Genomic DNA, 21,252 nt, shown 5'->3' with positions numbered 1-21,252 from the left:
CACTGCTATTCATTATCAAAACATTGTTTTAACAATGTTTAAAAATAGCTTCGTCACGACTCCCCGCCGCAGTCCCTTTTATGACTTTGACCCGGAGTCAGACCCAGAGTCAGAAGACACTGTCGCTCGTGAAACACCTCCACTAACGGACGTTCTTCTGCTTCTGCGGTTCAATGTACGCAACCGGATGTGCCCGAACTAGTGCCTGGAGCAGGACGATCTGCTGTTCCGGAGTACCGCTGTTTACGTAACCGGACCAGTTTTTTTTTCGGAGATCTCGCTGAGCCCGAGATTACAATAAAACACAGCGTTCTCAGCAGTGGCTGAACTGTTTGTTTAGAACCTTCAGGGCTTCTTAAACAAGGTAATGACGCAGATACACACTTAAAAAACAGCGTTAATTGGAACTTCCGTTCTAGGTCCGCTTTAAAGCAATCACATGCATATACAAACAACGTGTGGGTCTACAGTATGAAACACAACAGCTGGAAATGTCAATTGAACAAAACACATTTTCCTGAGAGTGGTTTATCAAGCAAAACGCTCAAATGTGAACACCATAACTTAACTACATGCTCAGTTCTGAAATTGCAAGCCTTAAATAGAAGCAATTCTTAATTAAAGACTTCATTCTGTGCTGTCATGGCTGCTTCTCTTTGACACCCCCTTCCCGTTTTACCTGCACATTGTTAGGCACATGACTAATGGTGGGCAGTTTGATGTAGGGAAATGCCGAGGAAGAGCTTGGCTCGTCACTGGCCCTTGTGACTAATGGGGAATCCATAGCAGACTGACAGAACCCTCGCATCACAGGCCGGGGCCATTAATTGATCAGTAGCTACTGCAGATTACTCAAGGCAATTACAATGGGTGTGTGTCAGGGATGTCCTCCCACCAACTCCTCCAGGTCAGGCTCCTCCATGTTCTGTCTTAACAGACACCTCTACAAGGTTGTTTTCAGCGAAAAGCGGATAAATCCATGTCAGAGTGTCAATGGAAAAGTTTCGGAGAGAGAGAAAAAGAAGGTGGTGGGTGGTAAGTTGGGTTTCACGAGTGAAATAGTGAGAGGATATACCTACAAATCCTGGCAAATGTATTTACTGCTGCGCCTCTGATTATACACCACATTAAGTCTCCGAAAATAACACAACAAATCACACTTGCCAAATGGGAGCGATCCTGCCAAAAGCATTTCCATTCAATAAGGGACAAATAACGACTATTAGCGCTAAATAAGTTCTTTTTCTGTCTGTAGTCAGCTCTACATCACAACACAACAAAGTCACCATGGATGGAACCAGATTCATTCACAGAGTTGCTACCATTCAATGCCGAGCTGCGCATTTTTAAGCCCGAGTCACAATTTTCTTAAACTCAGACAATGAAGCAAAGAGAAACACAACAATAAGTGAATCCACAGCTTCACGGGTAAGCGAGAGCATGAGAGTCTTTGCCCTAAACAAAGAATGACAGCTGCGTACAGGCCACACAGCAAAGAGAGCGCAGTCAGATTCAGATTCCCACAGTGAGACGCTGCCTTGCCAGAAAGGAGCGAGGCAGCAGGGAAGCAAAACCATTACAGTGTTCTGTGGGTTTCCTTGGCAAATTCAGGGTGTGGACGGAGTGTTGTGTTCTAACTCTTTTCTGTGTATGACTTGACACATCTCAGACCCTGAGGGAAAAGTTCTTGCACTTAAAAACTTGACAATACAAGTCCTGTTCAGCTCTGGATGCCTCTGCGAATTAATGGAATTTATTTTTCTTTCTTTTTTTTTAATGACTGTCTATCTCTCAAATCAAATCATACAATTATTTTTCTTTGCTTGAACGAGCAAAGTGTGTATTCATATTGGCAAAACTGAGGCCTTCGTTTTTTTTTTTCCTCCATATTACTGCTAAAAGCCTTTTTGTTATTGTAATGGATAATTAACAAGATTTTCACAAGAGTCTCTATCAAGCTTTGATTTAAAGGCTTTTGCCTGCACAGGCTCAGCGATAATGCCAATTTACAAAATGATGATGTCGTCCATAATGACCATCTTAGTTTACACTGTAAATAGAATATGAACATTTGTACTAAAACAAACTACTGTGTGCTAATGCCATTAGATTTTCCATCATATTACAGTTGAGGGAAAAGTCCATATTTGCACATTTCATTAAAATTAGCTTATAATAGACATTTCACTCAAAATGACAAATGTCAACCTAATGTTGTCGGTGTCACCAAAATAAGCAGGCATCATCCTCATGAAAAGTTCATGACAATCTATTCAAAAATGCAATTAGAATGTGCATGACTGTACTAGTTACACACAAATTAATCATCCAAGTCTTATATTTATCCCATTTTTCTTTCAGACACGAGCTGTGACACGAAAAAACAAAAGATTACCCAGGTTTCTGCACGTGCAGGTGTCCTAAAACAGGAAATGTGGTGTTTGAATTGGTGTAACCGTTAGCTGAAAACGTGGAGAATGCGACTTCAGGAAATAACAAAGTGTTCATGTTTGTTTTCTTGATTTTCCAGCAAACAGATGAAAAAAAAAAAAAAAAAGCTCAGGCAAACAGGGACAAAAATGTTATTTTCAACTGCCAAGGAACTGAAGTGGCTGATCAGAAATCTGGACAGAGTGTTTATTTTTGCTCCATAAACCTTTAACAATATATTCAAATAATTTGTATTTGATAAATAGATCTGATATTTGAATGACTTCTATCAATCGTCTTTTTTCCCCACATTATGTTTGAATCTGAATTTACCCATAATTTGTCAGCTCACAAGTGTCTTATTGTGATCAGATTAAATGGGATATCAGACAAGAGCATATCAAGACAAGAACATCTCCTTTGATGCAACATGGATAACGAAATAGCTATTCCAAAACACTTTGACACGCAGCAGCCGACAAATTGAACTTCATACAGAGGAAGTGTGGATTTAATTAGCCGATAGTTTTGTTGGAGGTGATTACCACTGTTATTCTTGATCTGGCTCACACCCTGCACATGCACCTACCCTCCCAATTTACCAAGGTGTGATTAAGTCGCACACAGAGAGAAGCAGCACGACGAACCCCTGGAGAGCTAGCAAATTAAAGTAATGACACCTGAGGAGGGATGTAGCAGGAGCAGAGGACAAGGTGTAGAGACAGGGGAAAAAAATGAAGTAAAAAGCAGATGAAAGTCAGAGAGATAATTTAAATGAAAAAGAAAATGGTCTCCAACCGTTTTTTTCCCCCACTTCATTCTTCTCCCTCCTGTCACAGCGATTCTAAATTCCAACATAGCCCATGCAGCACTGATTAGCAGTCTTACAGTGACTATAACCACTATGCATAACAGCCTAGGTGATGATGTTTAGAGAGACTACACAGCTGGAGCTGACTCTGGAGAGCACTAGTCCTTGGAAAAAAAGCCTTCATCAAAGTAACATTTGTTGTGTTCAGTGCGGATCTGTCTCTTTGGCACTTCCTCAGTGTTCCCCACTGGTGAGACTCAATGCTACTGGCACAAACCAAATTCAATTCAATTATTTTCAATTTACGAAAAAAAAAAGAAAAAAATAAGTTTTCAAAGGTGCTCATTTGCACGATGTGACCTTGGTGGTGAGCGTAGAATTAGCATTCTTAGAGCTCGAGTGACGGAAGGGAGGACGGAAAGAAGCAAAGTACACGCAGCGGATGCAGAGAGTGAAGAAGCACATGTGCTCAGTTTAAGAAAAAGCCAGTTATTTTAAAAGAAAATGCTCTACCTTGACTATTGATGCAGTGTAGCCTAGTTGCTGAAATATTAATACCGTTTTATAAAAAAAAAAAAAAAAAAGAAAAAGATAATTGGCTGAAGGCTAGGTGAGCACAATGACATTTCCACACGGGCTGTTGATGGCTGAGCTGCTTCGTAAAACAAAATAAAATAATGACAATCATGTTCAGACAGTGAATGTTTCTGTGGCATGAACTGGGATAGTTTTATGTCTGACATACATACAAACAAACTCCTGCGAAAAACATATACCTCCTTGGCGGAGGTTCGATAAACTGTATAAAATCAAAGATGTCGATAAACTGTATAAAATCAAAGATGTCAATTAAGTGCATGCTCTTGTTTTGTGTTTCTAAAGCTGGACACACACAGGATCAAAACCCATTCAACCATAGCACCGAAACTAGCCACTGCTAGTTTAGAGTGGAATTTAGAGCGAGAACTCTACTTTTACGAGGCCACTGCTCCTTTTAGACCCTTCCATTTATAAGTGAACAGATTCGCAAAGAAAAAAAACAATCCCACTTGAGCATGTCAGCAGCTCCATGGCTCAAATACCCCTATCGGGCACTGACGGTGCTGGACCAACATCACTGCCACTGGTTGGAAAATACGGATAGCAATTGCTCAGAAAACAAAGTATCTGATTTTTTTTTGGGTCATATTGTGCCTCTACTTTAAAGAAACAGTTGAAGGCAGTACACGCAGTAAATTGCCCAGCCAGTCAGGAGTCGGACTGGGAATAAGAGAGCCAGGAACTGAAAACTGCTCAGGGCAAGTGTTCCCATGTGGTCTGTGCCTAGCCATTCAGCTCCCATCGTTTCTAATTTTGAGACCAAAATGAAGAGCGGCATCGAGGAAGAAAACAAGAAAGAGACAGCGACAAAGATGAGCCGAGATGAAAGTGTTTGATTTAGGTCTTCTCGAGAAATACAAATGAGGAACAAAGGGCAGGATTCCATTTTGCACCGTGCCAAAGCTGCTTTGGTGTTGGCCCCTTATTTGCTGAGGAGATTCAAAGTCCCTTTCACCACAAAATGTAGCCGAATGAATGGCGAACGACAAGGAGGAGGAGACACTCAAATTTAAGCATTCAAACCCCTCCAAGATCAAACAAACCGCCGAGGATATTCACAGAACACAAGACACAAAGCAAAGTAAAGCAAAAACAAAGACTACAAGGGAAGGAAACGCTATTCAAACGGGACTTACATGCGGCTGCTGGGCGGAATCTTGCGCCCGTCTCTGAACCAGGTGACTTGCGGCTGTGGGAAGCTGCGAATTCGCGGCGCTGGGACGACAGCGCCCTCCCCCTGAGAGACCGCCTGGGTGCGTTCACCTTCCTCGAAACTGCCCATAACTACAAAAAAAAAAACAAAGAAACAGTTCCACACATGAACAGAAAACCAACAAAAGGAGAGGGTAAACAAAGTCACAGGCAAAACTTCCCTTGACTTCTTTCTTTTCTGGAATTTTACACACAACTGCTTTGATGGACAGTGCCTTGTTGTTGCCATGGTTTCCATGGTACATCAAATAAGGCTAGAAGGAACCACGATGTAATGACTCACACAGGGACACAGACAGGACACCGAATTGATTCATTTTTATATGCTGAATCCTCCTGTGTGGATGCGCGGAGGGCAGTCAGTCTTGATCAGACTCTAAATGTGTGCATTTCTCTGCATAGTAGATGGCCAGTGCTGCAGCTCCTCTGCTGCCTCGTTATACATTAAAAGCTAAGCTCAGACAAAAGCGCTAATGCACTCACTCTTTGTTCTGAAGTGAAATCTAAGTTAAGGCTTTTTTTTTTTTTTTTTTTTTTCTTGCTGCACTTTACACCAGTTGACCCCAACTTCAAGTGATGCTTTCGATCTGAGCTGCACACTTCTCTGATTCAGTCGTTCTGTCTGCTGCTGAATGGGAACCATTTTAAGACAGCCGTAACAAGTAGGTGTTGTCCTTTCTTCCTCCAGTGCTGTCGGAAAGAAAAAGTGCAGGCTGGCTTTTGAAGAAGTGGAACTTAAATGCCTTCCCCCCCCCCTCTCTCTCTCTTTAAAGCTCTTTGAGAGGCGAGGTGAGTATTTGTCTCATAAATTCAGCCGAAACAATACAGAAAACTGTTGAAATCATTTCAATATTTCATCAAACACACAATTAGGTTCTAACACAGTTTAGAAATAAGATCTTTGGAAACAGATCGAGGGGCTTTTTTTGGACTATGGACTATGTATGAATACAAAAAGGTAATCTGGCTTTGCAGTGCAGCTCTGGTGCTTAGCTTAAATGAAAATTTGGGAAGTGTGCAAATCCCCTGACTTTGATCTGCAGTTTTTTGACGATGTGATGTCCTCCTCCCCTTCCCTAATCTCTAATGCCTCAGCATGTTTCTCTTTCTCCGAGGTGTGTCTTCCGTAATCCTAATTGTGGTGCGTCAATGGCATAGCTTCCAAAAGACATCTCCCTATCTCTTCCTTCCTCTCTCTCTCTCTCTCTCTACACTCTCTACTTCATTCATTTCTTCTGCAGGTGTCCTTAATTCTCATGTTTACTTTGCCTGTGTCGGTACCCCTCTGTGAGTAACTGATGTGGGGGGGGGGGGGGGGGGGGGGGAGTACGGAGATGGTAAGAGCTGGGAATCAAGAAAAACAGAATAGCAGTGGGGTGAAAGCCAAGAAACAAATAGAAAACAGTGGTAGCCAGACGACAGAACAAGTAAAGTGAGAAAGAGGAAAGTAAAGGGAAGAACGTCTCCGTGGTAAAGGTTGGCTTTGGGGGTGTGTGGAGGTGGATTCAACGTGACAAACACTCCAGACGCCTCAACTGAGTGTTCTGATATCGCTTGTTAACAAGATTGGAGGGGTGGTGGTTGAACAGCCTGAAAACTGGCCGCGGAAAACGTTCGGAAACACGGCCGCATCCGAGTTTCACTTTCGCCAAGGAACAACAGATGTTGTTGACAAAAGGGAGAAAAACGAGACGAGCCGTGGTCCTATTAAAACGAAGCAAAGTTAAAAACAACCAACAATATCAATCTAATGAGAACGCCGAGTGGAACAGCTGTCCGCGTTGATAACGCCACAACTGAGACGCAGGTATATCTCTCACCCAGCCAGCATCTGTCCCCTCCCTCGTCAGTCCTTGATACAAAGGCGACCAAAGAGTGTGGGCATGCTGTGTACTCCGCAGACACTCTTTCTCTCTTAATCTCTCTCTCTCTCTCGCTGCTGCTGCTGCCCATCTATTACCTATCCATTTATTCATCCATTTGGTTGGTCTTTAGCTGCGTCCCTTGTGGATACTTACAGGCCACCTGCACTTCCGTGCGCCTCTGTAGAAGAGCCCCGACACGATTCCTGACGATGCAGCGGTAGAAGCCGGCGTGGGAGCGGTCCAGGGACGGGATTAGGTACCTTTGATAAACACAAACATGTTAGATACAGACGGGGAATCGTCTTCATTGACAACAAACTGGTTAACTAATTAAAACCAAAAAAAGTTTGAATTAAAAGGGAATTTGCACACAAATATACGTGAGCTTAAAAGACACTTTGTCATCGGTGCACACGCGCAAACTTAAGACCATCTAATAAAGGCGCAAGGGCGCAGAGGACATTGGAGCTTAGCTGTTGTTTATTCCAGTGATAATGATGCTCAAGAGGCTAACAGAGCTGCCACTGCAAAGCTCTCCCCCAAGCCACACACACACACACACACACACACACACACACACACACACACACACACACACACACACACACACACACACACACACACACACACACACACACACGGTGATGTAGATGGGAACAGACAACAAACATGCCTAAAATGTCCTCTATGCAAAGATAAACACTCACACGAGCACACATTAACAAAATCTCCCCCGGGACGAAGGTAGAAGCTGTGTGCGTCTCCATCAGTTGACACTCTCCCCCTATGACCTTGATTTTAGTGGCCAGCTGTGGCGCAGTACCACCTCCCTGCCATTTGGAGGCAGCATAACATACACTTTTATACAGCTGCTGTGTGTCAAGTCGGACTGAAACCAGTGCTTTGTGTGTGAGACAGGCCAGTGAGAATGCAACGAGTGTCTCCCATTTATTATGCTCCAATGATGATATTATTACAAAATGTATATTTATAAAAAAAATAAAGTTGTGTAGTTGGAAAAAATATATATATTTTAGTAAAACCTGCTACAAAGTTACACTTTGACAATTTCTTTCCACTTCTATGACAGGTTGCATCATAAAAGACACATTTAATGTGTCTGAATAGAAGAAATACGTTTATTATAACCGAGAGTACGAAGGTATAAATGCCTTTCACGAGGCCCCCGTTCACAAACAGTTTGCCGCAAACCCCCGATTCGTGCGACTAATTTGCGATTCTCGACACAAAGAAATGCAGACGTCGTTGAGTAAAGCATAGTTAGTGGCTACAGGAGAGTGGTTTCAAACAGGACAAGGCCAAATAAATGAGTTGTTTCTTTCAAGAATAGTGAATCCCTTAAAGGTCTTTTGTGTGATGGTGTAACAGGATTAAGTCATACAAATGCTCATTGTAGAGAGACGGAGCATTTACAAAGACGGCACGTTTCCATCTCGTCACATTTGAAAAGGAGTTGGCAGAAAATATAAACTTATATGAACCTACCCCATTTAACACAATGTTCTTAATGTTGTCGGTACAACACAAGAATACGTCTGGCTTTAAACACGACCATTTCCATTACCGTGTCCTTATTTCATTTACTTCGTATTTTGTATATTCTTTTGAACTGATTTATGTTTTTTTTTACGATAAATGTAGATGTCTGCAGTCACACGAGGACGCTCGGCCTGCAACAAACGATCGTTTTCATAATCGATGAATCCGTCGAGTATTTTCTCGATTGATCGTGGAGTAATGTTTTGGTCTGTAAAATGTCAGAAAATGTTGATCGCTGTTTCTCAAACCTGGAAACGACGATGTCCTCAAATGTCTTGTTTTGTCCAAAAACCAACAATTATTTAGTTTTAAAGGTGTCATATGTAAGAATGTGGCCAAAAACGGTTACTACATTCAAATTCAAAATACTGAGGTCTTTTAGGTTTCGTTTTGCTGATGTAACTGGCAACCCGTGGTTGCTCGGCAGCTGAGACTCTACTAACTGCAGTGATTGGTAGACGGCGGTAGGTGGCGCCACATGCGGAAACATGATTTCCAAACATAAACATGTATTGCAGTCTGCAAAATACTTTTTTTTAATGCAAATATTTTGGCTATACTGTTGTTGTTGGTGAGTTCAGTTTGTTATATGAACATTATTCCTGAGTCTCTGTGACATATTAGGAGGATTTTATGGCCAGTTGCTTTAGATTTATTACATAATGCACCTTCAATGATTTCCTTTGTCATATGGAGCAAAGAAACCAGAAAATATTCACATTTTAAGAAGCTGAGTAAAAACAATAAAAACCGATCAATTGATTAACAAAAAGTTGACTATTTATTTAGTAATCGAATTATAATCGAGTAATTGTTTCAGCCTTAAAGGACACATATAGAGTTACCTCTTTGGTTCCTCTTAAACTGGTGTGAACGTGGGCTGGTTCAATAGTGGATTTTGTGTCACCTAGTGTGTTTAAGAATGGATACATGCTGGGGTAGGAAATTCTGCACATAGAGCAGCCATAGCTATTGAAGTCACATCAGTCCATGACATGTGCTATAGGTGGCCACACGGTCACGGCAGAACGTCTCCGTGGTAACCTACTGTAATGGGTTTCTACAGTTACCGCGGCGTGTGCAAGTGCATGGGGATGGAAGACACGTACAAAGCAATTAAGGACACAGAAGAGTTTTCAACAAAGTGTTTGCAGGAAAGTTTGTACAGTTGAAAAAGACATAACTAAAAGCGAGGCAGTCGCCGAACAACAGGGGCCATTTAAAAATGAACACACCTCTCAATCTGTTGAAGTCCTTATGATTTTGAACTGATTTTGATAAATGTAACCCGCCAAAACGTTCACATCGATCTGTTTCCTTTATCAACTCAGTTCAGGTTTTGTGTTTAATTAGTCGTTAACATTGATGTGGCTCGGGGGAAAGAAAGGAATAAATATAATCCCGCAGCCTTATTTCAAAGTGGAAGTTTACTCACTCTCTCATAGCAGCCACCTGTTGCATCACAGATATACTTTGCAGGTGCTAAATTGCTGAAAATGCATACTGTATATGAGTCACTGCAGGAGTCAACGCTGCATCAACATAAAATAAGACATGAACATTTCATTTTCCTTAGGGATGTCCTGATTTTTTTGTGTCTAATACCAATATCACAAACTTGAGTATCTACTGATTAGTCCAATGCTGTCTTTTTAGACCATGTGTGAATGTACCAAACATATTTGTGCCGAGTCATTTCAAAGACATAATTCTACAACTGTGTAACAATTATTGTGCTCCCCAAAAAGAAGGAAAAAACAGCCCAAACATGACTCAGCTAAAAAGCTTTTATCTGATTTTTATATAAAATGTTTACAGTGCATAGTGAAGCAAGCAAGGATTTTTACATTTTTATTTGTCCGATATCCGATCCATTGATTTTGACCAATATCGGAGCGATACCGATACTGAGCGATACCGATACACAAAGCAGATATTATAGGAATATTTCTTCTTCATCCAAGGGGAAGAAAACTACTCAACAAGCTGATGGATAAATTATAGGAATGTGAGCATAATAACCACACGGCTACCTGGTTAAATCAATGGATAATGTCAGAAAACGGCCACCGAAATCGACACAGATTTACAGATTGTCGGCAGTTAACGGGCATGTTTGTTACCCTCACCGTGGAAAGATGATTGCGTCCATCAGCTTCCATGTCAGCGTAAAATTATATTGGCAGGGCTAGATGTATTACTATTCTGACCGACCTCCTGTCCCATTGAGGGAAATTAAGATAGCGAACGTATCAGTCAGTAAAGTCAATTTTTAGTTGTATTATTTTGATATAGTTAATAAAAGTCTTCTTTGTTTTGGAAGCAGCTGCTGAGAAATAGAAATAGTATCATATTAATAAATGATTAGGTGTGTTGGAGCATTCGTCATATCTATAGCACACACACACACACACACACACAAAATGCAGTATTAAATCTCATTAACAGCAGTGTCAGTTGGACTCAAAACACCAAATGAGTTTGAGCGCAAAGTCTCTTAAGGCTTAATCAACTAATCAGGAGGCTCTATTAATGATGTTGCGTCTCCTTTCAAATGTTCCATCTACTCAATTAATAAGATTACGTACTGTATGTGTGTTAGATGAAAAGAACACGGGGTGAATAAATGATGGCGTGTGTGAGGGAACGCTGTAACGCCGAAAACATTTTGTGCTTTTGTGTCAACTGTTAAAAGGAGAAGTAGCTGCCAGGTGGTGTTGGTGCTCCAAGATTAACCCTGCTGAGGTGGACAGAGGATTCAACGCCAAGCCAAGAATCTTCACGGTGACTTTAGACAGTATCCTCCCTCACACCGTCTCTCCCCTCTTTTTTTTCCCGCTCTGTCCCTTATATAATGAATACAATTAACCTTTGCAGAGCTGCACGTTGGCAGCAGGTTGGGGGGAGTCAGTGGGGGCCTCACTGTGTTGGACTGAGATTGATTGATGTTCCCGTGGTCAGCGCACTCCGTCAGATTCCCTTTAATTAGCCCCACTCACGAGAAATGATTAGATGGAGGAGTGGCAGGGAGATGGATAGAGGGGATGTGACAAAGAGGAACTGGGCATGAAGTGGGTTGGAAAGAGATCAAGGCAGAGACTGCGGACTTAATGGAGGAACAGAAAGACGGAACAACGGACACAAAAGGGGAGGGGACAATGGGAGGGGATGATTGGAACAACTATAATCCTTGATTGAACATGGCTGTAGTAGTGCACTTAACGGCGAGTGTTTCTATTATAACACGCAAGTCCCCAAGGTCAGGTCAGCACCAATAACATTTTGCCTTAAATTGCTGGTTATACAATAAAAATGATCATTTTCCCCCTAACTGCATGCAAGTGAATCATAACACGTTAAAATGTGTCATAAATCTGATATCTGAGAACAACACTTTTATCACTTTGTGGGTCGTCGCTGTTATCGCTCAGCTAAATACGGTGTTCATTTCAAACCTGATAGAAATCGTGTGTGTCTTGTGCACTACATTGTCAGACAACAGTGGTTTTTAACCCCTTTAACACCGAGCGTGTCACAGATTTGCACGAGCACACTTTGCATTACCGTAATTACGCGACGGCGAATTGGAGTCTTTGTCATCGGAGAGGAAAGAGTTGGAAAAATTCAAACAAATGTTATTTTAAAAGTCACAGATGCTCCTGGGAGCTAACAGCAGTTAGCATTTGCAGGCTCTAGCAGGCACATTGCCGTGATATATGACATGTATCCACTGGACAGATAAATCCTCTGAGGCTGGAAGTTTGTGTAGGACTCTGTGCTGCACTGTGGAGCCAAGAATAGAACTTCTCGCCGACTTCTGGTTGTCAGGATGCCGTTGCCCTCGCCAATACTCTTGCGTGTTTTACGGACAAAGCGGAGCTCCGGGAGACAACAATTCCAGGAATTTAGCGTCTTGTGACGTCCCAGTGAGCGCGGAAGTCAACATCGCATGTTTTAACTCCTGTATTTAGACAGAGGAGGACCACAAAAACATGAGTGAGTCATCTTTTTTCCACACCTTGGTGAGTGTTAGGACCTCCAGAGTCCCAAATATAATGATTTAAATGATTAAAAAGTTGATTTTGCATAATATGTCCCCTTTAAAATAATGCCAAAAAAAAGTCCAGACCGATATTTTGAGGCTTAGATGTTAAAGGGTTACACCCACCACAGTGTCATGGCGTAAAGTATCTTACTTGAGTTAATGACAACACTAATTGTGGTAAATATGTGTAATTCATTAATTCTCTTGAGCAAAACCAATCACAGGGTTGATATGGGTAATACTGAAATAGAACGATGTGTGTCACATCACCACTTTCAATATCCACCGCAGATTAGAAAGCAACAAGTCAAGTGAAATACGGACAAAAAAAAGAAAAGAAGGAAAACTGAGCTAACGCAGTTCTCCAGTGAGCTACAGGTGTGATGTCTGTGAAAGCTGCTCCGCATCATCCGGAGAAAGTCAATACCACATATATATATATATATATATATATATATATATATATATATATATATATATATATATATATATATATATGATTTGACAATACGAGTCATTTGAGAGTGTATTGAATCACACGTGATGTCTCCTGAACCCTACAGGACGAGAGTCCTCATTCTGATCTTGTTCTCTCGTCTTGATATCCCGTCACGTACAACACATGACGGCTAACGGGGGACTTCTGGCTTAAGCTACAGGAAATCAATACTGAGTAATTCGTCTGCAGGCCGAGGGACGACGACCTCCACATATCTTTGTCTGATGCAGACAATTTATGTTGCTTAATACATTTCCCTTTTGTTGTTCACACAATATTTGATTGGGGCCAACATTACACTGACTGTCACACATTACTAATATCAATAATTAAGTCATTTCTAGGGGAGGAATGGCTGCAGGTATTGAATTTGCCCCTATAGTGAGCAAGTGGCAGCAGTAAAAAGCAGTTTGATGGTTGAAACCAAGACATGTAATCACCACCACTGCTGTATGAGTGGGTGTGTAATTAAATAAGGTGATAATCACTTGGATTTGAATGTGAATGACCTAATCTTTGAGCTCTACTAGGTGGTGTAGCGTAATCGTTGTACGGCGCAGGGGTGGCAGGCTTTCAGATTTTTGTTGCAGTATTAGGTGGGTGTAATATGGAATGACAACACCACTGACTGCACCACGGTAATGCAAGTCAGCAATAAACGTTCGGGGACCTCGCCGCCACTACGACTCTGTCATTCAATATCAAACTACAGAATCAACGGTGCACAAGATCACAGTGTGCTGTGTTTAAACATTCAGGAGTTTGATTTAGTTTAGTTCAAGGAAACACACCGAAGCACGAGGACTTTAACAGCTTAATTCTCAGTAATCAAATGACCTTGCGCTTAAGCTGTAAGTGTTTTTTTCATAATTGTGGTTATTGAAAGTGTGTGTTTTTTTTCCCCCTCACACTCTTTCTATTGCACTCTTTCTTTTACTAGTAAGGTACACAGGGTAATGATATAGAAGTGGTTAACGTATATGGGTATTGTATGTGATCACTCTCTCACTTTTAAACCACATGTTGAGTGTCTTGTGAAAAAGATGAAACTGACATTGGGCTTTTATTTTTTGAAAAATAAGGTGATCTTCTGTACATGGATGCCCCCCTGCTCAATGTCTTCATATGACATTTGACCTTTGACCCATCACTATGAGTTATACAGAATAGGGTATAACTGGTCCAGCTTCGCCACTGGTCCACCCAACGCTCACTGTGCACATGATGTGGGTAATTGGGTAATCAATGCACTGAAATAGGTAAAATGCATTTTGTCCATTCTGCACCATTTACATGGAACATGCAGCAATATGATTGGAAAAAGACAAGTATTGATTTTGTTGAGTGCTTTTGAATCCAAATGAAGTATGTTGAGTATTTGAGGCATATTCCATTACACATGCTTGTTTTTTGGTAATCCATCTTGTTTATCTATTTGTCATTCATGCTGCCTATCTTGCTGCCTTGGAAAATGTTTATTTTTTTTTTTTTAATCCCAATGGGATTTACCTGGGGTTAATAAGGTTAATAAATAATTAAATAGAAAGAACTCCACCATAGAAAACAAGGAGTGATGGTGAAAAAAATTGTGTGTTGTGCTTACATATTAGAATGTCTGTTATCTTACAGTTGTTAGTAAACATAAAGGTTTTTTTTAATTAAAACTAAGTTTATTATACTCAAGGACATTGTCATTCCATTCAGTGTAATGGGCCTACAGTACATGTTCTATATTTTATGACATTTTTCCTCTAATAACTGCAGGGCGTTGAAAATGTAGCAGATGTGGAGGGAATAATGTGCAGCATAGCTCAATTAGAGAGGAGATGTCACAAACTGGCTCGACAGGATAATAGATTTTAATTTAACTTAACATGGTGGTGAGGCTGTGGAGGTGAGCGACGCGAGTCGAACCGAATGATGCAATCCAATTTCCAATCCAATTGCAGTTTTCTTTCCATGGATGTATCATAAACTGGTTTGACGGTATGTTTAAGATCTTTATAGAGTGATAAAAAAAGAAGAGAAGAAAAATAATTATGGTAAGAAGATATTGTAACAGTGCTTTTTGTTGTTTATTGTTTGGGACTGTTGATGACTGATTACTGTTCTTGGCAGCCAAATTGGATGAAAAAGAAGGATTTAGTTTTCAGCATAATTTGCCTCCTATTCTTCATGAGATTATGTGGCGGGAGATGGAACAAACAAACAAAAATGAAGTCAACAAAAGGAAACAATTACCAGAACAATATCCACTCCTGGTTCAAATTAAATTCAGAACTAACATGTATTTATGGTGTATTGCATAATCCAAATAACAGTTTTGTACAACACATACGTCACAAACACACACATGTTCTTTTATCTTAGTGAGGACAGTCATTGGCACAATGTATTCCATATGCAGCCCACCACTTTATTTATATTTTATCCACCTCTTAATATCAAATATTGGGCTGCAACTAACGACTATGTACCTAATGAATTAATATGTTGATTATTTTCTGTTTGGTCCTAATCATTATTCATTCATCCATCCTTAACACTTTATAGTCCACATGAGGGTCTCGGGGGTGCTGTGCCGATCTCAGCTGACATAGGGCAAAAGGCGGGGTACACCCTGGACAGGTTACCAGTCCATCACAGGCCACATAGAGACAAACAACCATTCACTCTCGCACAGTCAATTTAGAGTTTCCAATTTACGTAATCGCCCAAATAGCATGTTTTTGGACTGCGGGAGGAAACTGGAGAACCCGGAGAAAACCCAGGCGCACACGGGGAGACTAATTATATCTAGATATGGATCTTCTGGTCCAAGTAGTCATCGCGAAGACAGAAGAACAGCCATGTGCACTCATGAGCACATACTCAACTGCTAATTTTACCCCATTATTCTTTCATCACATCTTGTTAGCAAGATGAGCTCATCGTCGTCTCTTACCCTCCAGACACGGAGTAACACTGCATTGAACTTGTGGTAATTTATTCGGAGCCACTATGAAATTATATCTGTTATTATATCTTAAAAATAATAATTAAAGCTGCAAGAGCACTTTTGCGCAGGTTGAGCCGCTGTGCTGCCAGCAGGCGGCACTATGACCTTGACTCAGTTCAATGTGCGACAAAATTACAGGTCACTTCCTGTTTTGTGGCAAAAACGGCAGCTACATTCAAAATAGCTGACTTCCTGATGGGTGAAGTTCATGTTTTTTAAACGTGTTCAGGTTCCGTGTCTCGTGTCAGGTATGACGTTTCGAGCCAATTGGTCAATGTTGTTTATGGCGAAGTTACGGGGAAACTTCCTGTTTCGTGGTGAATGGTCCAAATTTGCCAAAATACCGATGGTTGCCGTGGCCACGCCCTTTTGAATCTACAGAACATTTTGATAACTGCTTTTTTTTATGTTGGGTACGATTATTGTGCTCAGATGAGTTAATTTACAGAACGTGCAAATCGCTAAGATGGACGCCAAATTTAAAATGGTCCACTTCTTGTTGAGTTGAGCCCATGGTACCAATAGACTATTGTTTTGTTCTTCTTGTGCTGGGACACGTTTCTACCAAGTTTTGTGTCTGTTTTTTAGGAAATAGAGAATTGCTGCATAATCTAACCCTTCATAGTACACAGCCTAGTTCATGTTTTCGGACACAACAAAAAAAAACATTACTGACTTTTTTCCTAAAAACACTGTCACCTTGCACAGAAGAGTGGTCATTACCGAAGAGAACACATGTGCCACCCTATTGTGCCAGCTGTCAAGATGTATATTTCATTTTCACTTGTGATTGCATTGTCAGGGTAACAAATGTTTACTCCTCAAAGCTGACAAACAACAAGGGCCAGAGATGATATGTCACTCCGAGTGAACTTCTCACTAATGCCATTTCTTTTCTTTTTTTTTTTTTGGTTCTGGGAGTGACTACCGATGATATTACATCCACTTTTTTTATGTCTTTGTAAAGTCCTTATTCGACTTTTGGGAGGAAAGTCTTCCAACAGGCAACCCAGGGCATACTTCACCACACCAGCCAAGAACCACTTGACAGACAAATACGACTCTTGAGTTTGATTAATAATTAACAAGAATTGTGTGAGGCAGACAGACTGGAGGTGTGCCAGGTTTATTGCCCCTGATTTTCTTTCTTTTTTTTTTTTAGTTGGCAATGTTACAGGAAGATGTGATGCTATGCTGTGTATTTATAAACCAACTTGTCTCCTAAATCATAGTGTGCGAAAATAATTATGTGGCTGATGGCTCTAGAAATCTTCCTTGTCTTTGACTTAATCTTTCATTTTAATTAAGTCGAATCTGCGTGAAGATAAGATGCTTAAATGATTATTTGGGAACAAAGAAAAACAGCCCGAATTCGCCAAAGGGCGTGAACACATGCCTGTGAGGCCTTGTGGTGCACCCGAATGATGTCGCCGTTATCCGAGACAAGTCGTAGATGCCGAGCCTGTTCTGCTGCATCCAAGAATGGCGATCCTCACAGACGCATGACTGAAACTGCGCTACACCTCTCTCTCTCTCTCTCTCAAATTCTGTCTCTTTTCCTCTCGTACACTCACAGAGTGAGAGACAGACATGTTGAATAGTAATGCCTGTGCACGCACATACCTTGCAGTATTGATCGGTTGCCAGAGGACACAAGGTCAAGTCACATGGTGTCAATATTTAAAACAGCTCTCAGCACTGGGGACCTCTACCATAACCTCATTAATATGAGGGCCGAGTCTGTGCAAATTCCTCTCCTGGCACAGAGAAAGGCTGACTCGAACGTTAAGGAGGACAAGTATGCATGCATATATATATATATATATATATGTATATATATATATATATATAAATATATATGCACATATATACACTCAAAGACTGATTTGGTCCACAGGATGTCGTCTTGTTTGTTACAGTTTTTGGATTAGATCTCTCTCTGCAGGAGGTGCTCCATATCACAACTGATTATTCTGTGCGCTCACTTATTTCCAGCAGTTAAAATGTTGGCGGGTGAGTGACAGTTGGGAAAAAAAGGCAGGTTACACTGCGTGATTTTGGAGAAGTTTCTTATGCATACCTTGGTTGTAGCCTTTAGTTACTGTCGCCTTTTCTATCATTTTAAACCAGTCTCTCTCTGATCAACAAGGCATTTTTGCCCAGAGAAAGAGATTTTCTCTTTTTTGGACTATTCTCTCAGACCTACGCAGACCAGTTAAGTCAACTTTCTTCCCGGCATTTGGTTTGAACTTGAATAAATTGTCTTGACCACGACTGCATGCCTGAATGCATGCAGTTTACCTATGTAGCACAGAGACCTGGGTATGCCACCCGGTCGGAAAAAGGGACTTTCTGCATGGGTTCGCCAATTTCATCAAATTCATTCAAAAACGCGCACATAAATTGACCGTAGCTGTGAATGTGAGAGGGAATGGTTGTTTGTCTCTATGTGATCCTGTGATGGACCAGCAACCTGTCCAGGGTGTTCCCCGGTAGAAGATGGATGGAAGAATTTCATTTATTTTCACATTTCTGCATTAATATAGCTTTTTTCCCCCAGATAATTACTGTCTTGAGTTATGCTTACACATGGAGAGAGGCTCCTATGTAGCCCTGTCTGTGCCTGTTGTTTAATCACTCATTCTATCAAGTCAAAGGAGCCCAGAGGCTACAACTGTTTTTTTTTTCAAGTACAGTCCGTTCTGATCAATTGTTCTAGCATCCACATGTCACTGTTGCTCTTCCTACCACTGGTTCCACTCTGATCTTATCCGTCTCCAGAGATTGTCAGAAGAAAGGCACGCTCTCCATGAATAAGGCTAAGGATACTGCTTGTATTTTCACCCTGTGTTGTTTTCACATAAACCCTTTTTCACATAATATGGCCAGACAGTTGAGTTGAGCAAAATGTGTGTCAGCGAACATTCTCGCAAACCTCTACAGCTTCATGCATACACCACTCTCTTCGCACACACACACACACACATACATGCATGCATGCACGTACACTTGGTGCAGAGACACTGCTCTCTGAGATAACATTTTCCACCCGATTAGGATCTTCCAGTTACTATTAAAGACAGTTTATCTCTTGTCCTAACCCTCGTTCACGCCTTTCGCCTGTTCCCTGCCTCTCCAGAGAGAATGATGGAGGTCACAGAAACACAAGAGGACACAAGGAAGGCAGTGGTTGGGAAAAAAAGGAAGAAGCCTAACAGTGGAATATAGTGTTTTTCTTTACTTAATAGGTGAGGCCACACAGAAATCACAATGGTGGAAAAAACAATCAGACGTTTCAGGGGCTGACACTGTGGTTTGTAATTGATATTAAACACCTTTAACCCTTTTTTCATTTGTCATTATCAACGCAATAATCCTTGAGTTATGGAAAAAGCGTTTCGTTATATAAGTTCATCCGCGTGTGCCGAATTTGGAGACATTCCCTCAGGGCAGGGATGACATATCACATTCATAATGGGAAGGAATTCATGGACAACTGTCACCCATGTGGAGACAGAAGAACGGAGAAAAATTAAATACACATGCACAAATAAAATATGACCTTTTAATTTTGTTGTTAATTTAAAAGATAACGACATGCTAGTAAAGTAAATTAATCCATAATTCATAAATATGGTATAATGACTGTTTAATGACGCTTAATGTCTTTTTTAATAATGCCTATAAAAAAAAACACTGGAGACAGATACTTGAGAGGCAGTGACTGCTACACCACTAAGTTGGGCTAACATTTCTTTTTGTGGCATTTCATCTGCATCATTGATGTGGTACCAAACTTATAATGGGAAATCTAGAAAAATAATAATTTTTCTTTACGTTGGAAAATTGTGAAATTGATGCAAAAATCCAATCTCTGACTATTTTCTTTCTCTAGTTAAAGCAAAGCAGACTGCATTTTCTCCACAATATAAATACATACAGTATAATATGTGCACTGTGTAATGACTTTGAATGGCAGTACAGGCTGCAAGGGCAAATATGGCAGCTCTCTAAACTCTCTCACCTGTACTCCAGTGAGAAGCGCGTTAGCTCCGTGCTGTTGTGGATCCATTTGAACTCCAGAGGCCAGCTCCCCTCAGCCATGCAGGTTAGCACCAGCCTGTTGCGTTCCAGGTGGAGCTGACTGCGCACGGGCTCCGTCTTGAAATACGGAGGCACGTCATCTGTGAAGAAGAGAGGAAAATACTTAACAATTGAAGTGTTCTTTTTTTTTTTATTTCCCCTTCACTGAACCAAGCAAACAGAAAATACCTCAAAAGCACACACCTACTCCTGAATCCCACACACATCCTTACCCCGGAGGCAAAGAAGAAGTGCACAGCAACAAATAAAAGACCCCGCTTTAAGGATAACTTCACTTTTGTCTCGGAAAGTAGGTGAAGATGAGCAAGAGTTGAGCTGTCAGGCGACTGGGAACCATGTTAAAGATGGGGATGAACAGTGAGTGAACTGCACCTAATGCTCACGTTTAACTGACTGTAGCAGATCTTATCTAAGACAAAGCTAACGCTGGTGTATTTGATCACTGCTGGCAGAGGAAAACGCGGCGCTGCCATGCTCCAGATGGAAAACCCCCATTTGAGCGTGCCCAATTTGGAGCAAACTAATCTCACTGGTGCAGGTGATCTTGACCTGCTCGGGAGAGCGCTGTGGAGATGCCCACTTATAGGAACGACGGAGCAGAGGCATCAAGTCGCGAAGGATTGGTCCTGCTCTGTGTATTTATGTGTCAGTAACTCACTGGCACAGCGTAACCGCTCTCCTCGCGGCCAGACAGAGCCGACAGGAGGGCAGTAAAGGCAAGGAGGAGGAAGCATGAAATCTTTTCATCATTCGTTTTGCCTCCACTCGGCTTCGCTCTGTCTTTCGCTCTATCTGTGTTACTTGAACACGCGCTGTTGAGTGTGAAGGAATGAATTGTAGAGGACCAGCGATGACTTCTCCACAGGGTAATGCACACATGGTGACTCACACACACACACACACACACACACACACACACACACACACACACACACACACACACACACTTCAATTTTTATATCTCAATCAAGGTGCCTCAAACACAAACTGTCAAGGTCCCTTGCGGCTCTAATATTTCACCCTTGACAAACGATGCAAAGAGAGAGCGCTTACTTGATGATCATTGTAAATATAGAACACATTAATTGGATGGTTGGACAATATAATTATCAAATTGACTGATAATCA

At 41.3% G+C, this 21,252-nt stretch overlaps 1 protein-coding gene across 1 annotated transcript in view; it reads right to left on the bottom strand.

Moving 5' to 3' along the window:
• Positions 1–20,139, bottom strand: part of sdk2b (sidekick cell adhesion molecule 2b) — a gene marked incomplete at its 3' end in the record, with an annotated part of 74,769 nt that extends 54,630 nt beyond the window's left edge. Inside the window, exons 1-3 of the mRNA XM_083903979.1 lie at positions 20,045–20,139; positions 7,072–7,178; positions 4,978–5,125 (exon numbers count right to left, since the gene is read on the bottom strand). Of these exons, the coding sequence (XP_083760105.1) occupies positions 4,978–5,125; positions 7,072–7,178; positions 20,045–20,124 (335 nt within the window). The 5' untranslated portion in view covers positions 20,125–20,139. The remainder of the gene's footprint in view (positions 1–4,977; positions 5,126–7,071; positions 7,179–20,044) is intronic.
• Positions 20,140–21,252: the final 1,113 nt, after the last annotated feature.

Source organism: Microchirus variegatus (assembly GCF_963457635.1).
Source record: "Microchirus variegatus genome assembly, chromosome: 17".
Lineage (NCBI taxonomy): Eukaryota > Metazoa > Chordata > Actinopteri > Pleuronectiformes > Soleidae > Microchirus > Microchirus variegatus.
The sequence above is the reverse complement of the archived record's forward strand: the minus strand, read 5'-3'. Positions and strand labels throughout refer to the sequence as shown.